The sequence below is a fragment of the Lactuca sativa genome, chromosome 3 (assembly GCF_002870075.4).
Source record: "Lactuca sativa cultivar Salinas chromosome 3, Lsat_Salinas_v11, whole genome shotgun sequence".
Taxonomy (NCBI): domain Eukaryota; kingdom Viridiplantae; phylum Streptophyta; class Magnoliopsida; order Asterales; family Asteraceae; genus Lactuca; species Lactuca sativa.
Genome location: NC_056625.2, coordinates 71,103,720 through 71,124,986, shown reverse-complemented (window position 1 = coordinate 71,124,986; position 21,267 = coordinate 71,103,720). Strand labels below are relative to the sequence as shown.

Sequence of the window (21,267 nt, the reverse complement as noted above, 5' to 3'; positions counted from 1 at the left end):
GAGTGATATGGAGCAACAAGGGAACCATTTTTCGCCATATGTCAAAGGGATGGGCCAAGAAGGATGTTGTTGCACCAAGGGCATTGCTTCTTGTGTCATTATGTTCCCTCTTGTGCCATGAGGAACCCTCTTGCGCCATGTCGTACTCATATTGAGTCATAGAGTATGCTCTTGTGCCATGCATGTTCCTGTTGCGCCAAGGTGGTGTTGTTGCTCCAATCTTGATGTTCTTGTGCCACACTTGAAGCCTGTTGCACCATCCATACACTTGTTGTGCCATCATGGTGCAAGATGGACCATCTTTGTCCTTGATGAGCCAAGTATGCTATGAAGTCCTCTATGATGCTAAATATGGAAGAATGTTCCAGAAGATCCTGCATGACGGAATATGATTGGTTGTCACCATTCATGGGCCTATGGGCTAATGGGCTTGGCCAATTAGGGTTTTAGGTTTGATCCCTCAAGTATAAATAGGCTCATACCCCCATCATTGAAAATTGCTAGATTTCTGTGAGAGCTCAATTTTGAATTCTTGTAATAGTTCCAGAAAGTTAATAAAGTCCTCTCTTTCTCTCTCTCTCTCTCTCTTCTCTCTCTCTCTCTCTCTCTCTCTCTCTCTCTATTTCGCCCATAGACGTAGTTCACCTTGACCGAACCACGTTAAATATTGTGTTCTTTTGATTTACTTTTTCAGATGTTTTTGTGAGTTCATCGAATATTTTTTTATATATTTGTCTAAAGTGCTTAACTTGTTTTGTTGTAACCCAACCCTTTTATGAAACGAAAAGCCAACAAACCTGCTCTTGAATACCACCTACGTCTTTTAATAGACTTGAACCCATAATCCCTCATTTGAGAGAGTCACTCATTATCGATATGGCATAGGCCCTTTGGTTCTCTGATGTGTTATCTGGTAGAAAAGTTTAAAAATAAAAGTTCTAGAAACAAAGTGCGCACAAGCTATTTAATGAAATGCCTCAATGAAAAGATTGTATGTTTTATGTTGTAAATGAGTGCCTAGAGTTAGGAACTCTAGGAACTATTTTTTTTAAAAAAAATCATTAAGGGGATTGTGGACAAATCAAACATTAATATTATATGAAGTGAACTCTTCCCTTCCCTTATTTACATGTAGCTATCACTTGTCGTCGTACCCCCGTTAGACCGCTGTCAGAGCATCGCAAAACTAACAATGAATTCAATGGTATTTTTTCTGTATTCGCAGCTTATTAGAACAACATCATATCTCCAATTTCTTTGGTAATACGTTTGAACACATATGTTTTTATTTTTGCATCAAAATACACAAAATTTAATAAAAAAATTGAATTAATCCTTGACAAATTCTTTTTTTTTTTCTCTTATAGATTGTAGATCTATTTAAAAACATGTCGGTTATATGACATATTCATAGTTTAAAATATCATATTCATAGTTTAATAAACAGATAAATTCATTAATTCATAGTGTGTTATTTTCATGCATACATTCATTCATATATTAACATAAAATACACAACTTAATACAATATATTCTTAGTTTAATATATAAAATTTACAACTTAATACAATCCATTGTACACTAGTTCACATATTTAAAAAAGTCAAACTCAAACTATACCACCACCACCACCAACTACCACATGTTGCCACAACTACTTGTGTCACTCTCACAACCACCATTCTTTCCAAATCAAATATGTACATAGGATCATGGATTCACATCATAAATATTGAATTCACAGTTTAATAAACCTATTTATTCATTAATTTAGAGTTTATTACAAAATAATGATAAAACTAATACAATCTTACATATTTATACAACAAATATATATATATATATATATATATATATATATATATATATATATATATATATATATATATATATATATATATATATATATATATATATACCACAAGAAAATTAATACAAACATTCATACATAAATTATTCCTATTTTAATATAAAATTCATTAAAAAAATCCGAGTTGAATACAATTAATTCATAGTTTCTTACACAAAGTTCATAACTTAATATAATAAATTTAACAGTTTAACGCATAAAAATTCTACATTCACGACTATATTTCCAACTTAAAACTTATATTTATACCTTTAGATCTATAGACTAATGCTTCTTTTAAAGTTTATTAACATAAATATTTACAATTTAAACTTTACGTACTTTATTCAAAATTAGATAAAATCATATATTTATATAATGCTTCTTTCATCTCATATTTTAGAAGCAAAAAAAAAAAAAGAATTCATAATAAAATCACAACTTAATACATTCAATTCACAAATTAATATAATCATTTTACAGTTTAGTACATTTAATTTACAACTTAATACATACATCTCATACTTTAATACACAAATTTTACAACTTATGATAATAAATTCAAAGATGAATACTCAAACATTATACATTAAAGGCCATCTTCTCAACTTAAAACTTACATTTCAACACCCTAATTCACAGTTTAATAAAGCAGTTTAGGATTCTAATTTACAATATTTACAGCTAAAAAATATATTGATTTTATTGAAACATTCCATCAACCACCTTGTGTGCACCATACAAATTCACAGTTTAATATAACATTCCAGGACTCTCATTCACAGTTTATCACTCTCATTCACAGTTTAGTAAAACATGACTCTAATTCATAGTATTCACAACTTAAAAACATATCAATTCACTCATTCATAGTTAAAACTTACTTTAGTATAACTAAGAACTAGTCAAAACAATAAAATATCACAATCCACATCTTAAAAAACCTAAATTCACATTATTTGAAAAACACTAACATAATAATACACATATTAAATTGAATTCACCACATAACAATCATAAAACATAACTATAAATAACAACATGATAAAAATAATATAACAACTAAGAAAATAAACTTGGATTCACAACTTAATAACAGTTAAAACTAAGATCAACAAAAGTAAACAAAAGTAAACAAGAAATGAGAGATTAAAACAATATTCACAACTTAAAAGACTAGTTCATATACAACTTCACAACATAAAAATACTAGTTCAAACATCCATTCACAACTTTACAGATTACTTTAGACACGTATTCACAACTTAAAATATACAATCTTTTCATTAAGGCATTTCATCAAACACCTTGTTTGCACATTGTTTCTAGAACTATTATCTATAAACTTTTCTACCAAATAACAGATCAGTGAAGAGAACACAAGGTGATTCATTTTATCAAACACACTATGAGCGTAACACACATAAGGTCTGTAAGAGCAATACACATAAAATCTCAATTGATTTGTACATCGAACACCTTGAGAAAAATATCAATGGTAGCGATGGTGGTAAGCAGTGGTGGTGATGTGATATCGTCGGTAGAAGGTAAGAAAATCTTTTGTAAAATAGAACCAAATTTGTAGATCTACCTCAGATCTGAAGATATCCGATGTGAGAAAGGGCGGTGACGATTGTCGATGGTGGTGGTGGTAGTGGTTCATGGCAAATCTAGAGGATATGAGCATCGAACATGGTTTAGGCTTCAAATTTGATGGCGGTGAGTGGGGACGAACTATATTTGGAGGCATAAATCCCAGATCTAGAGGATAATATCATAGATTTGTGGTAAAAGATCATAGATCTATAACCAACAAAGTAGAGTGCGTGCTATTTTTCCACTACTCAGATGAAGAATTGATAGTAGGCGACAGTCAGTAGTGGTGAGATTCACGATGGCGGCAACATGTGGTAGTTAGGCGATGATAGTAGATATGAAGAAGGATGTTATAGATCTGACGGAGGAGGTTGTAGATATTTACATATATAGACAAAGAACAACACCAGAGATGGGGGGGGAAACCATCAGAACCATTCAAATCTAAACATATATGACCAAAAATCACGAAAGAATGTTGTTGAAATCACGCCACCCAGACACAACATGTGAATGAGGTGGTCCGTTGTTGGTACAAGACAACAATAGGGGAGGTGGTGGCGTTCGGTGGCAGTGAAGCTTAGTGTTGGTGAGAGAATTTGAAGGTGTTCAGAATTTTCATATTTAGATATGTAGGATAAAGTGTTTGATCTATTCTAATATGTTAACAACGTGTTTAACGTTAAAATAACCATGATGTCCTTCTTGTTTTTTGTCCACCAATCAAAACATAAAAAAATTAAAATGTTTAGAATCAACAAATATATCCTCACGGAAAAATTGATTCCTAAGGGTTCCTAACCTTTTAGGATTAATATTTGATATTTGTGTGTGTGTGTGTGTATATATATATATATATATATATATATATATATATATATATATATATATATATATATATATATATATATATATATATATATATATATATATATATGAGAATGTTCAAATGAGAACAATTATGAAATCGAGAACGAGGCAACACATTTGGGCCATATATTTTTTTTCTAAAGCCCTCCCGAGTAAGGGTGCGAAGGAGGAACTTAATATTCAAACGTGAATATAAACCACCACCATCGCAACTAACACAACCAGTATTGGGCCACATATCTTTTTTTCGTAAAACCCTCCAACGTAAATGCGCGACAGAGGAACGTACTAACCATATGCGAATATAAAGGGAAGTATACTATCACATATTGCAAATCTTCCGATCAAGCGCTCCAACATACCGGGATGATGCAACATATAATATTCATATATATTAAGTGTATATATATATATATATATATATATATATATATATATATATATATATATATATATATATATTTATTTATTTATAAATAATCACTTGAGAATATGCATATAAGTATTCATATATGAATATACTTATTCACATTTGAATATAACATTCATTCGATGTCACGATATGATAAAGAGTTTTGCGGTAAGAAGAAATAGGTGGCCCGGTGGTCGTAGTTAATATTCACACATGAATATTACATTCATCTGTCGCGCCGGTACATAGGAGGGTTTTGTGGTAAAAAAGCAATATGTAGCCTAGATTTGTTCTTGCGTTCTTAATTATATAATTTTCTCCGAACATCTACCAGGCTATATATACTATAGTTGCAAATGAATATATATATATATATATATATATATATATATATATATATATATATATATATATATAAGAGGAGGATAATTATCGAAATTTCTAAAATTTTTGGAATTAAAATCAAGTTAGGACTTGAATTTAAAGAACTTTGGACGATTATAATGGATTTATGATACAAAACCATTGTAGTACGTTGGGTTTGCGTACCTAGGTTTATGTACCTTCTAAGCTATATATATATATATATATATATATATATATATATATATATATATATATATATATATATATATATATATATATATATATATATATATATATATATATATATATATATATATATATATATATATATATATAACTTTATATACCAAACCCAAGATACTACATCATTTTTGTATCATATATGCATTCTAGTCCAAAGTTCTTTAAATCAAAGTTCTAAATTTAATTTCAAAGATTTCTAGAAATTCCATAATTATCTTCATCTTCTATAATAATTTCATTTACAACTACAGTATATGTATCATGCTAGATGTTTGGAAAATTTTTTGATGAAAAAGGAAGGTAATATTTAAATTTCTAAAAATAATCAAAATAAATCAAGTTATGAAGTGAATTTAAAAGGAGTTGGACGATTAGAATAGGTATATGAATGAAATCCGACTTAATATAATGGATATAGATACATAAGCTTAAGTAGATAATAGGGTATATTCGTTATATATATAAAATCTTTGTCTATTTTTTTAGTTTTTTTCATATTTTTTCTTATTATATTTTTAACTTTTTCATATTTTTAAAATTTACATTTTTTTGTATTTGTTTCCGATTTATTTGTTTTTATCTTTTTCGTACTTTTAACTTTTTTTCTGGACATTTTTTCAAAAATTGTACTATGTATTAATATATTACATATATCATAGTTTTGGTAATTTTTTGTTTTTTGTAATTTTTATTTTTATTCAAGTAAATAAAAAAGTTATATTTTTATTTTTAATTTCTATCCAACTCATTTTCTTTTATTTTTTGTTCTTTAGTATAACATTTATGTTAGGAAAAAATGAAAATGAAAATAGAAAAAAACAAACAAACAACTTGTTTATTAAGAAATAATGTTTCAATGTGCATTGTAACCTGCAAAATAGATCATACTTCTATATGTGATACCAATAATTTGAATTCGTGATAATATTTTTCAATTTGATAATAAAGCAAAAGAAAAAAGAAAAGAAATAATAATAATTGTCTTATAAAAAAACTTGTTATAATATCTTAAATTGAATTTAAGTTCATTTAGTTGAATCAAATAAATAAAAACATTAATAAAATCATAAATAATTAAAATTGAAAAAAAAAAAGAAAAATAAAACAAAAAACAAAAGGTAAAAGTTAAAAAGAAATCAAATTGTTGAAAAAATAAAACAAAAATTAAAAATATAAAAAAATAAAGAATATAAAACACGAAAAATAAAGTTAAAAAGAATGTGATGTAATTTTTTACAAAGTAAATGGACAAATTGGAACTTTCAACCCAATTTAAGGACTCATTTGACCAATAAAGAAAAAAGAGTTAACCATTAAACTCGTTTAAGTGGGTCTCGTTTAAATGGGTTAGAGTAATAATTATGCGAAAATATTATGGTAATAGCAATAATAAAAAAAAATATTATGGTTTTTTTATTATTACGCTTTAAAATTTAGTACTTTTATAATATATATATATATATATATATATATATATATATATATATATATATATATATATATATATATATATATATATATATACACTTTAAGCCGGTCATATGTAAGTGAGTTTGAAAATAATAATAATAATAATAATAATAACAATAAAATTAAAAAAAAATCTCAAAAAAATATGCACACTTTAAAAATGCATATATACACTAACGCCGGAAATGAATATTTTCTTCAGAAATACTTTTCATATTTGCATAGTTTTTTCGAGTTTTTTTTTAAACATTTTTATATGACTTTAAAAATGCATATATACACTAACGCCGGAAATGAATATTTTCGTCAGAAATACTTTTCATATTTGCATAGTTTTTTCGAGTTTTTTTTCAAACATTTTTATATGACTGACTTAACGTCTTAAGTTATTTTTTAAAAATAAAATTCATAAGAAAATATCGGTTTGGAAAAGATTCTTTCTTTATCTCTCTCTCTCTCTCTCTCTCTCTCTCTCTATATATATATATATATATATATATATATATATATATATATATATATATATATATATATATATATATATATATATATATATATATATATATATAGTTAGTTAGTTAGTTAGTTAGTTAGTTTATTCATGTGTTTTAACTATTTATTTTGTATTTATAGGATTATTTGTGGAACAATCATTTTAGTTATTTAAAAAAATCAAATTAATACATATTACATGTTGAAGATATAATAAATATTAATTAAATCTTCAACATTTAATATGCATTAATTGTTTTTTTTAAATAACTTAAATGTATGGTTCATAATCAATATACATGTATACAATAGATAGTATAAACATTTGAATATATATATATATATATATATATATATATATATATATATATATATATATATATATATATATATGGTGACGTTTAATAGGGAACCATAATTAACAAGAAACCAATCGTAAGCGTCGGAAATCATAATGATCAACGGCCAACGAAATCGATGTATACTTGTAAATTTGACGAACACATACTGGATTATAGCAAAAAATCTATCTCCTTACCAAAAAAATTTACATTTTTTCGTGTAAATTTTTTTTGGCCACATTTTTTATCGAAAAAAAAAACCGAATATACCATTGTTCTCGATTTTTTGTTATCTTTCCATAGAGATCTATGATGATATATATAAAACAAACTTTTTTTCGAAAAAACTCACTTCATTTTGTTAATTTTTTCAATATTTCAGTTTATTTTTATCAAAAAAAAGAGTAAATTTACCAAAAAAATATTAATTTTTTGTAATCTATTAATAAACATCAACAACGACTAGAAAAAAAAAACCTCAATCAGTGTAGATTCAAACTTTGAATCTAAACTGTAAATATTTTAATTTTTAACATTCACAATGTGAAAAAGCTCGATCAGTTCAGATTCACATTGTGAATCCGACTTGCTATTATGCACACTATAAATCTGAAAAGCTTCACAGAAAAAAACCTCGATCAGTTTAGATTCACACTATGAATCTAAACTGTAAAATTTCAATTTTTTACATTTACAATGTGAAAAAATTCGATTAGTTCAGATTCATATTGTAAATTTGACTTACTATTATGCACGTTATGAATCTAAGAAGGTTCACAATGTGAATTTGAACAAGTTCAGAATCGTATGAATATGAATATATGTTTAAAAAGTACAAAAAAACATGAATTTTGATATATTTAATAATTTTTTTCTATAAAAAAATAGACCTTAACTTTTGACTAAAGAAAATGAAGTGAGATTTTTTTCGAAAAAAATAAGTTCGTTTTTTATATATTATCATCGATCTCTTTGGAAAGATGATGAAAAATTGTGAACAAAGGTATAATCGTTTTTTTTTCGATAAAAAACATGGCCTAAAAAAAATTTAAACGAAAAAAGGAAGTGAGTTTTTTTATACTCCGGTGTATATACGTCCATTGTAAAAGTCTACAACCTTTCCTTTTGCCATTGATCGTTTTAAATTTCGACGTTTTGGATTGGTTTCTTGGTTACTTTATTATTATTATTATTATTATATATATAAATAAATATATATATATATATATATATATATATATATATATATATATATATATATATATATATATAGATATATTTCTTTGATTACTCGATTAATAATAATTTTCTATTGAACTTTTTATATATAGGGTGAGGTTCAATAAAGAATCATAATTAAAAAGGAACCAAGGAACCAATCGTGAGCATCGAAAATGATAACGATCAACGGTCAAGGAAATAGATGTATACTTTTATATTAAACGCGCACACACCAAATTATACCAAAAAATCAACCATTTACAAAAATACCCACATCTTTTTACCGTTTAAAATTTTTTCTAGGCCATGTTTTTTATCGATAAAAAAATGAATATATACCGTTGTTCACGATTTTTCGTCATTTTTCCATAGAGATGCATGATGATTTATAAAAAACCAACTTTTTTTTTCGAAAAAAATTCACTTCACTTTCTTTGATTAAAAGTTAAGGTCTATTTTTTTATAGAAAAAAAAGTAATAAATATATCAAAATTCATATTTTTTTGTACTTTTTAAACATAGATTCATATTCATGTAAAAAAAAATCAGTTTAAATTCACATTGTGAACTTGTTCAGATTCATATTGTGAACCTGATCAGATTCACATTGTGAACCTCCTCAGATTCACAGTGTGAATCTCCTCAGATTCACAGTGTGAATCTGTACTGATCGGAGGTTTTTCACATTGTGAATTTTAAAATTTGAAATATTTATAGTTTAGATTCCCAATGTGAATCTACATTGATCGAGGTTTTTTTTTTGTGAACCTTCTCAGATTCACAGTCTACATAATAGTAACTCAGATTCATAATGTAAATTTGAACTGTTCGAGATTTATCACATTGTGAATGTTAAAAACTTGAAATATTTATAGTTTAGATTCACAGTGTAAATCTACACTGTTCGGGTTTTTTTTTTGTTTAATCGGTGTTGATTTTATTGATAGAGTATAAACAATTAATATTTTTGGTATAATTAGTTTTTTTTATAAAAATAAACTAAAATATTGAAAAAACTAAGAAAATGAAATGAGTTTTTTTTCGAAAAAAAAATCGTTTTTTGTATATCATCATGAATCTCTATGGAAAGAGAACGAAAAATCGTGAATAATGGTATATTCAGTTTTTTTTCGATAAAAAACTTAGCCTAAAAAAAATGTTAAACGAAAAAAAAATGGATTTTATTATAATCTGGTACATGTGCGTCCAATATGAAAGTCTACAACCATTCATTTTGCCGTTGATCGCTTTAAATTTCGACGTTTTGATTAGTTGATTGGTTCCTTGATTAATAATGGTTCTATTGAACTTATATATATATATATATATATATATATATATATATATATATATATATATATATATATATATATATATATATATATATATATATATATATATCGTCCACTAAATTTATAAAATGGTAAATTTTGAAAGTAACATAATCCATTGCGGTATATATATTGATATTTACTCTCGTGTCAATTTCACAAAGGTGTGGGTCATATATAGTCTCCCCATTCTTTCTCTATAACAATATCAATATTCACACCTCCGTTTCTCTCCTCTCTCTAGATCTCTCTCTCTTTCTCTCTCTAAACATGATGAAGAGACTACAAAGAAATCTTGGAATGTTTCCACAGGTCATATAAACAACAAAGCTATAGAGGTGGCTTAAACAGCTGATGACTTGCACTGGAATGGCCTTCTTCTCCACCAATTTCATGTTACAGTCCTCCCAAGAAGATGACCATCATGCCCCTACCTCTCTCACTCCAATTCTCCCACCTTGCACCACCACTCAAGATTTCAGTGGTAATTAAACTCTCTCTCTCTCTCTCTCTCTCTCTCTCAGATCATGATGCAATGATGACTTGTATGATACAACTCATTGATGCATTAGGGTTTGAGTTTGAACTCGATATATTCCATTTGCAGGCATCAAATCCAAATGGGTTTGATGAAAGTTTGAATCTTTATGAATAGATCATGATTTTGACGCAGGTGTGGCGTCCTTCTTGGGGAAAAGGTCGATGTCTTACTCGGGTGTGAACAACATGGATGGATGTGATCAAGAAGGGAATATGAACGGAGAAGATGATTTGTCTGATGACGGATCGCAGCTGCTTGCAGGAGAGAAAAAGCGGAGACTAAACATGGAACAAGTGAAGACACTTGAGAGGAACTTTGAGTTAGGAAATAAGCTTGAACCTGAGAGAAAAATGCAGCTTGCAAGAGCACTTGGACTTCAACCAAGACAGATTGCCATTTGGTTTCAAAATAGAAGGGCTAGATGGAAGACCAAACAGTTGGAAAAAGATTATGATGCCCTCAAGAGACAGTTTGAAGCTGTTAAAGCTGAGAATGATTCCCTCCAATCTCAAAATCACAAACTTCATGCTGAGGTAACTTATGTTATGCTAACTTCACTGGACCTATCAAGACTAAGATTTGAGTTCATAACGTTTAGGTTATTCATCTTTTGATTATGACCATTGAATAAGCTTAGATTGAGTTGAATTATTCATAATATTAATCAACCATTTTGTTGATCTAATTTCATAAACACTTTCTTTAAGTAGCGGTATAAATCTATTTGATTTTCTCCTTTTAAGACGCTTTAAAAGTTGTTGCATGACTTACTACAATATAAACTTTAAAACTTTAAATGATTAAAATTTTTGCAGTAACTGCTTTCTGTAAATAGTATGTCAAAACTTTAAATGATTAACAATTTAAAATAAGAAAAATATAATCTTTACACAATTTCCCATATTGGTCATCTTTTGAAAGGGCAAAAGAGTCAATATGCAGCATGGGCACTCGAAATAACATATATATATATATATATATATATATATATATATATATATATATATATATATATATATATATATATATATATATATATATATATATATATATATATAAATCAAAATCATAATTAATTTATTACTTACTCTATATCTATATACAAGATAAAAATTAATTTATACATGAACAGTTTTCGTAGATTTTTCTCTAACAATTTAGAAGGAAAACTTGATATCAATGATTAATTACACTAAACAAATTAGATATTTTCATGCAAACCCTAATCTAAATGACACAACAACCTTTTGTTGTAAAAAAGTGATCTCATTTATATCGTTCTTTTGGGACGATGATTAGGTTTTGAGGTACGCTTTGTCTATCTAACATTGTTTCAGCCACCTTTTCATTCAACGTATCTTTAAACGTTCAACTTGCTTTCCACATCTAGAAGTAGATACAAATTTTTGTATTGTTTTGTATATCCATGTTTTTAATAATTTCAGTCCGCTTTCATCACAATTTTAGCATTAAAAAAGAACTTTCTTTAGAATGGCTCAAGAAACTATACCAAAAGCGGTCAAATGTTTCCTGTTTATCCTTTAACGCATCCCAAGGCATTCACTCTTTTATCCGATTCCTTTAAACAACAAGTAGCTAGTAGTAGTATACATGATGCTTTAGTTAATTTCTTAATGTATTTTTAATTAACCAAAACAAGATTGAATATTTGCAGATAATGGCGCTTAAAAATAGGGAGCCAACAGAATTAATCAACCTCAACATAAAAGAAACCGAAGGATCTTGCAGCAACAGAAGTGAAAACAGCTCCGAAATCAAGTTAGACATATCAAGAACACCTGCGACTGATAGCCCTCTATCATCACACCAACATCAACATCAACACCATCAGCAGCCAATCCCTAATCTTTTTCCATCATCCAATATTGAGAGGCCGAATACGAATAATATTGTGGCTCATCAACTCTTCCACAATTCATCGTTAAGGCCAGCAGATCATCAACTCCATTGCCAGAAAATTGATCAATCATCGGCCATTAAAGAAGAATGTTTTAGCAACATGTTTGTTGGTATGGAAGATCAGTCCGGGTTTTGGCCATGGTTGGAACAACCACAATTCAATTGATGCGTTAATGCGATCAAGAAAGAAAACAAAACAAGAAAGGGACTCCAGTTCGACTTCTGGCCTTTGGTTTGATTATATTAAAGATGGAGATCAATGTGTATGTTCTCTAAGCTTTAAATTCTTGTTTTTTGGTACTTAAATTAATAGAGTAAAAATTAGAAGAAAACAAATATTATTATTTTATTTTCAAGATTAGTGTTTGGATAATCCTTGTATTCAAAGAAATAAAGGGTATTGATCAGTACATACTTTTGCATTATATTCCGGTTTTAGATGGAAAAGGATACACTTTTCTCATTCATAATTTTATATAACTTTTTTATTCATTAAAAATTATCTATTTTGCATCATAACTAACATTTCTCCATGTAAGAAGGGTTGGTGTGACACTTTTGCTGATTTTGATGAAATCAATGCAGGTCAGTGATCAACGGTAAAAGAAGAAAAAACGTATTACCATATGTAATAAATATATTTAATTTAAATTTAAATAAAAACTAATTTAATTGTACATTTTTAAAGAATTTTTTTATTTATATAATACATGTCAATTAATAATACACAAATTTACCATAGCCCATTGGAAATAGATGGGATAATCTTTGTATGTCCTGGTCGATAAATATACTCTGAGTTGACAATACTTATAAGATTACTAAAGCCAACCGTTGCACTTATTTCATTTACATAAATGGTAATGATTTTAAGAAGAAATCTAGCAATATCGAACAAGTGTAGTGTAAAAGGGATATATATATATATATATATATATATATATATATATATATATATATATATATATATATATATATATATATATATATATATATATATATATATATATATATATATATATATATATATATATATATATATATATATATAAAGAGAGAGAAGGGTATCAAACACACATTCCAAGGTAGAAAGAAGACAAAGAGATGGAAAGTGTAGAAGAAAAGCAAGAGTTGGAAATGGTCACTTTCGTGAAGGGAACATTTGGCAAACTTTTATCCTGCCATTTTTGACAAGAAAAATGGGGCATTGCCCATCATCACACTCCTTTAGTTTCTGTACCCCATCACTTTTTTTCTTTTGTCACTTTATGGATGTTAGAGTTTTCCATCAAATCTTTTGGTACAACTTTTTCAAAATATATATCAAATCAATCAACGTTAACGTTTTAAATAGACTGTTTACCTTTTAAATGAGTTTCAATAGGATGAAATTTGTTAGTCTCGTAATTGTTTTGCAAATGTAAGCCTTCAATTTATATAGCATAGTAAATAAAAGGTGTAGGCCGTTGCTAGCATGTCATATCAATCGGACCTATGACCGACAGGAAGTGGATAATTTGTAAGTCGTGAAAATAATTAGTTAAATGACCCAATTTAAACATGAGTATCGATTATAAAGAGATAGAGATGTTAGTGTACACATCTTCTCACTCAAATAAATTATCATGTCAACATAGCAGTTAAATATATTAGGATATTGTTCATTACAATGGTCTTGAAATATATTTAAGATTTACATCCACCAATAGTAAAGCCTACAGCTTGTACATTTTTCCTAATCAGGGGGTTAAAATTTTATAAATGGGATCTCAATTTCAAACATGGTATCAGAGACTAAAGCAGATAACTCATGAAACCATACAAAAACATAGTATATATGTGGTTAGATAAAGATGATCAACCTTTATAGACAAAATGTAGTATTTTTATTCAAAAATTTTCAAGCAGAGATTATAAGTAAAATTTCATAGAGATTCAACATACTCATTAGAATTCAATATACAAATAAATGACTAGACTAGGAATGAGACCTAGAATCCTAATAGGCCAAGCCTATCAGTTTATAGGTCAATAAAAAGTGTCAACCAATCACAAATCGTCATACACCAGTTTCTAGAATCTTTTAGCTTTGACTTTGGAGAACATCTTTGCACAAAAGAGATATTTATCTAATAAAGAGAACTTTTTGCCACCAATGAGAGCTTTCTGCTACCAAAGAGAGCATCCCAATGCTTTCATGTAGCTCCACCAGAAAGCTCTGTCAGAGAGCTTTGTTGAAAATGTCTACCAAAAAGAGCTTTCTCTCGTCAGGAGAGTTTTCTACTACCAAAGAAAGCTTTATCAAAAATCTCAACCATGAGCGGATGAAACAGACTCTCAATGTCATGACCTACTAGATCCTAAAAATGTGAGATATAAACGAGTGGGTGGTCCCACCATCAACAATCATTACGGAAGTCATACAACTATGAAGACCTACTCATTCAGCTTTCCAAACATAGTCACAGTATAACTGCTACAAAGTCAGATATAAATACCATAACGTACGTAACAAGAATATAATAACATCATGAAACATGCAGAAAAGAAACTAGCTATGTCTTAAGGCCTCGTATCCGCCACCTACAAAACCACAAGTAATAGGACCTCTGTCGCCCCTACCATTAAACGTGTGCATTTGGCCCTAATGTAACCACATGACATAATTCTAGCTCTAGTGTGCAGTCTTGATGGACATATCCATTACGTCCGTACTTGTCGCATTTGAACTTGCAGCGCATGGACTTGTGGGTCCATCCATCCTTCCCACTGGTGTGATGATCCTTCTGGCCTAAAGTACTTGGCTCAACAACATCAAGCTCTTTGTCTGTTATTAACAGATTTGGATCCTATGATCGCTTCCTCTTCCCCAATTGTTCCTCCAAACTAAGCTTTCTCTCCTGAGTCGCCTCAACAATCCTATCAACAGTCTCAATGGATGCGATCTGCTCCTTGAACCCGACGACCATCTTGCCAGTGATCCATCCAATGATACCAGGAAACTACTCTAAGAAAGCCTGCAACACCTTAGTGACAATCTAACCACGTGGTTCAACATTTTTTTTGCATAAATCGTAGAGCTCTCTGTTCTTTGTGGAGTAGCTGGTATTCTGTTGATATAATAGAACTCATCAACACATATCCAAAGTGTTATCATTGCACTATTCGCTATTTACTCGCTCATTGGTATCCTCATTCACCATTCCCAATATCATACAACACCATTGTCACATCATATTTAGTATTTCATCATCATTTAGTCTAATACTAGATCCCGAAGCACCATGCAAACATACTACATTCAACTCCTTAGATTCATCATGACTTTTCGAGAATCAAGTGTGGATTGTGTGTTTCCGATAGTAGGAGCTCTACTACTATCTTCCACACCTATCCATGCCCTTTCTGAGACTTGTCCCGAAGTGACCAAGTCGATTCTTACCGATAATTCTATTACCCTTGTCTAAACTAGCATGTGTTAATACTTCTCCAAGTTCAATAGGAATCCCACTCTACCCTACTATCATATTTGAAAGAAACTTCTAAAAATGCCAACTAACTACCTTACGAATACAATTACATGCAACAAAAATTAAATAGTATTTCGACTGAATGATCATGAACTACAACGGTTAGACTCTAACGAGAGCTATGTATTAGAGCCAAATGAAGCATTCTAAAACTATTTAATATTTACTTGATAGTTAGCTAATATTAATATAGGTTTCACATAGGAAAAAGCAAGTGACATTCAAGCAGTCAATATACTAGGCAATTCTATCACATACACTTTATACTCGCATTTGCTATATTTCCTAGATTAGTAGTAATCACATTCACTATGATACTCTAGTTCACATTGGACCTCCACCAGTCCTGACGTGTTGTATCGTGAGTGCACTATCGTATACAATGTAAACCAGAAAGTCATTCAAATAAAAGATCATGTACAAGAACGGTTAGACTTAAACAAGAGTTGCGCATTATGATAAATCAGTCATTCTGAGTCTATTTAGTTTCTACCACATAAAACCTAAGGCATTCATTTAAAGACCTATCAATACTATCATAAATTCTAAATAGAATATAATGCGCATTATTATATTCTGTTGATATAATAGAACTCATCAACACATATCCAAAGTGTTATCATTGCACTATTCGCTATTTACTCGCTCATTGGTATCCTCATTCACCATTCCCAATATCATACAACACCATTGTCACATCATATTTAGTATTTCATCATCTTTAGTCTAATACTAGATCCCGAAGCACCATGCAAACATACTACATTCAACTCCTTAGATTCCTCATGACTTTTCGAGAATCAAGTGTGGATTGTGTGTTTCCGATAGTAGGAGCTCTACTACTATCTTCCACACCTATCCATGCCCTTTCTGAGACTTGTCCCGAAGTGACCAAGTCGATTCTTACCGATAATTCTATTACCCTTGTCTAAACTAGCATGTGTTAATACTTCTCCAAGTTCAATAGGAATCCCACTCTACCCTACTATCATATTTGAAAGAAACTTCTAAAAATGCCAACTAACTACCTTACGAATACAATTACATGCAACAAAAATTAAATAGTATTTCGACTGAATGATCATGAACTACAACGGTTAGACTCTAACGAGAGCTGTGTATTAGAGCCAAATGAAGCATTCTAAAACTATTTAATATTTACTTGATAGTTAGCTAATATTAATATAGGTTTCACATAGGAAAAAGCAAGTGACATTCAAGCATTCAATATACTAGGCAATTCTATCACATACACTTTATACTCGCATTTGCTATATTTCCTAGATTAGTAGTAATCACATTCACTATGATACTCTAGTTCACATTGGACCTCCACCAGTCATGACGTGTTGTATCGTGAGTGCACTATCGTATACAATGTAAACCAGAAAGTCATTCAAATAAAAGATCATGTACAAGAACGGTTAGACTTAAACAAGAGTTGCGCATTATGATAAATCAGTCATTCTGAGTCTATTTAGTTTCTACCACATAAAACCTAAGGCATTCATTTAAAGACCTATCAATACTATCATAAATTCTAAATAGAATATAATGCGCATTATTATATTCTGTTGATATAATAGAACTCATCAACACATATCCAAAGTGTTATCATTGCACTATTCGCTATTTACTCGCTCATTGGTATCCTCATTCACCATTCCCAATATCATACAACACCATTGTCACATCATATTTAGTATTTCATCATCTTTAGTCTAATACTAGATCCCGAAGCACCATGCAAACATACTACATTCAACTCCTTAGATTCCTCATGACTTTTCGAGAATCAAGTGTGGATTGTGTGTTTCCGATAGTAGGAGCTCTACTACTATCTTCCACACCTATCCATGCCCTTTCTGAGACTTGTCCCGAAGTGACCAAGTCGATTCTTACCGATAATTCTATTACCCTTGTCTAAACTAGCATGTGTTAATACTTCTCCAAGTTCAATAGGAATCCCACTCTACCCTACTATCATATTTGAAAGAAACTTCTAAAAATGCCAACTAACTACCTTACGAATACAATTACATGCAACAAAAATTAAATAGTATTTCGACTGAATGATCATGAACTACAACGGTTAGACTCTAACGAGAGCTGTGTATTAGAGCCAAATGAAGCATTCTAAAACTATTTAATATTTACTTGATAGTTAGCTAATATTAATATAGGTTTCACATAGGAAAAAGCAAGTGACATTCAAGCAGTCAATATACTAGGCAATTCTATCACATACACTTTATACTCGCATTTGCTATATTTCCTAGATTAGTAGTAATCACATTCACTATGATACTCTAGTTCACATTGGACCTCCACCAGTCCTGACGTGTTGTATCGTGAGTGCACTATCGTATACAATGTAAACCAGAAAGTCATTCAAATAAAAGATCATGTACAAGAACGGTTAGACTTAAACAAGAGTTGCGCATTATGATAAATCAGTCATTCTGAGTCTATTTAGTTTCTACCACATAAAACCTAAGGCATTCATTTAAAGACCTATCAATACTATCATAAATTCTAAATAGAATATAATAGGCATCCGACATAGCATGTAAAGTATCAGACTATCTAGCACATACATCTTATGTCCTAGAAAGCAATAAACCATATCAAAGAATTTAATGGTTTTCCCTCGGCTTCCACTGATTGTAGACATTGCGTCCTCGATCCTTATTTCCAAAACGATGCTTTTTGTTTTCTTTAAACTTTTTAAGATTTTTTTTCGATCCGTAAACTTGAGTTCAAACACATCGAGGCGTGCTTGCTTCTCTCAAGCTGTGCTTGGATACCAACTTGTAACATTTCAAAAATTAAAATAAATTTAAACTTTTAATACACTCATTTATTTAATATAAAACCCTAATCATACGTTACTCAACAAAAACCCATTAAGTTTAACCTTAAATGATCATGCTAATAAAATACGTTATGTTCATAACTAACTATCAAAAAACGAAATAAAAGAAACTATGAATTCATGTTTTATAAAAATCATCAAGTCATGTTAGGTGTACAGTCAAGCTATGCCTTTCCTTTTACTAGGACTTGCAATTCCATAAACAATAATTTTAATATGGAATAGGTAAGCACGAAACTTGGTGAATTCCAACTCAATATACATGCCCCAATAATCTGTAATCCAAACATACCATAAATAAACAAGCATCCACTAGAGGCTCGACATTTCTTCCTTTAGTCTGGTAACCTAACATTACCGCTGTTAATCTATTGACTCGGCATTACCATCTCCAGTCTTTTTACTCGATATCACCACCTTTAGTCTATTGACTCAACATTACTGCCTTCAGTCTATTGACTCGATGTTACCGCCTTCAGTTTACTGGCTCAAAATTTCTGCCTTTGGCCCCATATACCATACATTATTAGTATACACCACATAGCCTGGTACTACCCATATATATATCATATAATCACAGACGAGCTAAAGCAAAGGTTATATAACATCAATTTCATGTAGTGAGGAACTCACCTCTAGTCACACATGAATCACAATGAGCAAGCACCCCAAGGTTCAAGAAATCAGTGTACTTCCTTCTTCTCTTGATAAGAGAATTCAATCCCAACAACCCTAGGTCGAGATCATCTCTGCTTAACTATAGATTTTAGGCAACAACGAGGAAGAATATGGCAGCAATAGCAGTTTTTCTGCTACAGTGGTTGTGGGAATTGGTTGTTTGGTGGAACCAGGGGAAGAGCGAGAGAGGGACGGAGGGAGAGAAAGAGAGAGAGAGAGAGAGAGAGAGAGAGAGATTTAGAGTTTTGAAGATTGCTTGGCTGCAACTAGCGATGCAAGAAGAGTGAGGGAAGGCTCCCCCGTCGATCTGAAAAATATGAGCAAACACATACACAAATTTTCAACTTTTGGTAAATATGGTCCCTTCTTGACAAAAATTTACAATACGAAAAACATACGGCAAAAACCACCCATACACACCAAAAACTCATAAAATAAGCCTCTTCTAACAAGTTCCAATGATATTTTATTATTAATTGTATTTATACTTATAATCTTCTATTAAATAATTAAACTGAAAAAAAGGGTTTACAATTCATGAGAGAATTTTTCTGATACTTTTCACATAGTTTCTCCCCAAAGCCCAACACTTGTTTGATCCACAGCCTCTTGCATTACTTCATTTGTTAAACTCAACAAAATGACATTATGCACCTTTTCCAGAATATCCACCTTCTTCTTAACAACCATGTCTTTTGGCCATTTCACTTTTCCTTCTAAAGTTTTCTTCACAACCTTGTTCAACCAAGAGTTCCCTTTTCTTCACCTTCCACAAATTGAAGTCATTTTAAACATTGACTTTCCCCAAATCAAACTTGTGGGTTAACATTTTCAATCAACAAATAACAAACTACGGCTCTGATACCACTTGTTACGAAGTAAAGCGGATAACTCACGAAACCATACACACATAAAGACACAATATTTATGTGGTTCGGTCAAGGTGGTTGTTATGTATTTTAATACTAGTTCTATATTTACAAATAGGAATTATTGACAACTAGGTACTATTACACAACTAGAAAAGTGTACTTATTCGTTCAACGATATATGGATAGTAAGACCGGGATGTCGAACACTTACGGAATAGGTATGATTCTAATACAATATATATTTAACTAGAAAATAATATTCAAAGAAGGGGCACTACTAGAAAAAAGGCCTTTTACGACGCGCAAAATACGACGCTCATTGATCTATGTTACGCAAAGGAGAGTGACATTAGAAAAATGTCATCTCTTCAAAAAATTTAAGGATAGAAGACACGCATTATTGCGCGCCCTTAAATTAGTGTCTAAAAAAAACACGGAGGGCACCTATAATAAAATGCGCGTCGTCTAAGGATGTCGCTTTATATTTTTTAATGGAACGCGCGTTCCATCCTTTAATAGTGGGGGAAAGGGGGAAATGAAATTCTGAAAAAATTAAAAACCCCGCCTTCCTTTTTTCTCCCTTCCCTCTTGCCTAAATTATGAACGCTCCTTCCTTACTGCCGCCTACTTCTTCCCCCACTTACTTCTACCCACTAGAAC

The 21,267-nt window shown here is 30.1% G+C and overlaps 1 protein-coding gene across 1 annotated transcript; it reads left to right on the top strand.

The window, feature by feature from the left end:
• The first annotated feature begins 10,393 nt into the window (after positions 1 to 10,393).
• Positions 10,394 to 13,062, top strand: LOC111891112 (homeobox-leucine zipper protein ATHB-13). The gene is made up of 3 exons (XM_023887197.2): positions 10,394 to 10,675; positions 10,865 to 11,265; positions 12,408 to 13,062. The coding sequence occupies exons 1-3, from the start codon at positions 10,546 to 10,548 to the stop codon at positions 12,816 to 12,818; spliced, it is 942 nt and encodes a 313-aa protein (XP_023742965.1). The 5' UTR covers positions 10,394 to 10,545; the 3' UTR covers positions 12,819 to 13,062.
• The last annotated feature ends 8,205 nt before the right edge of the window (positions 13,063 to 21,267 follow it).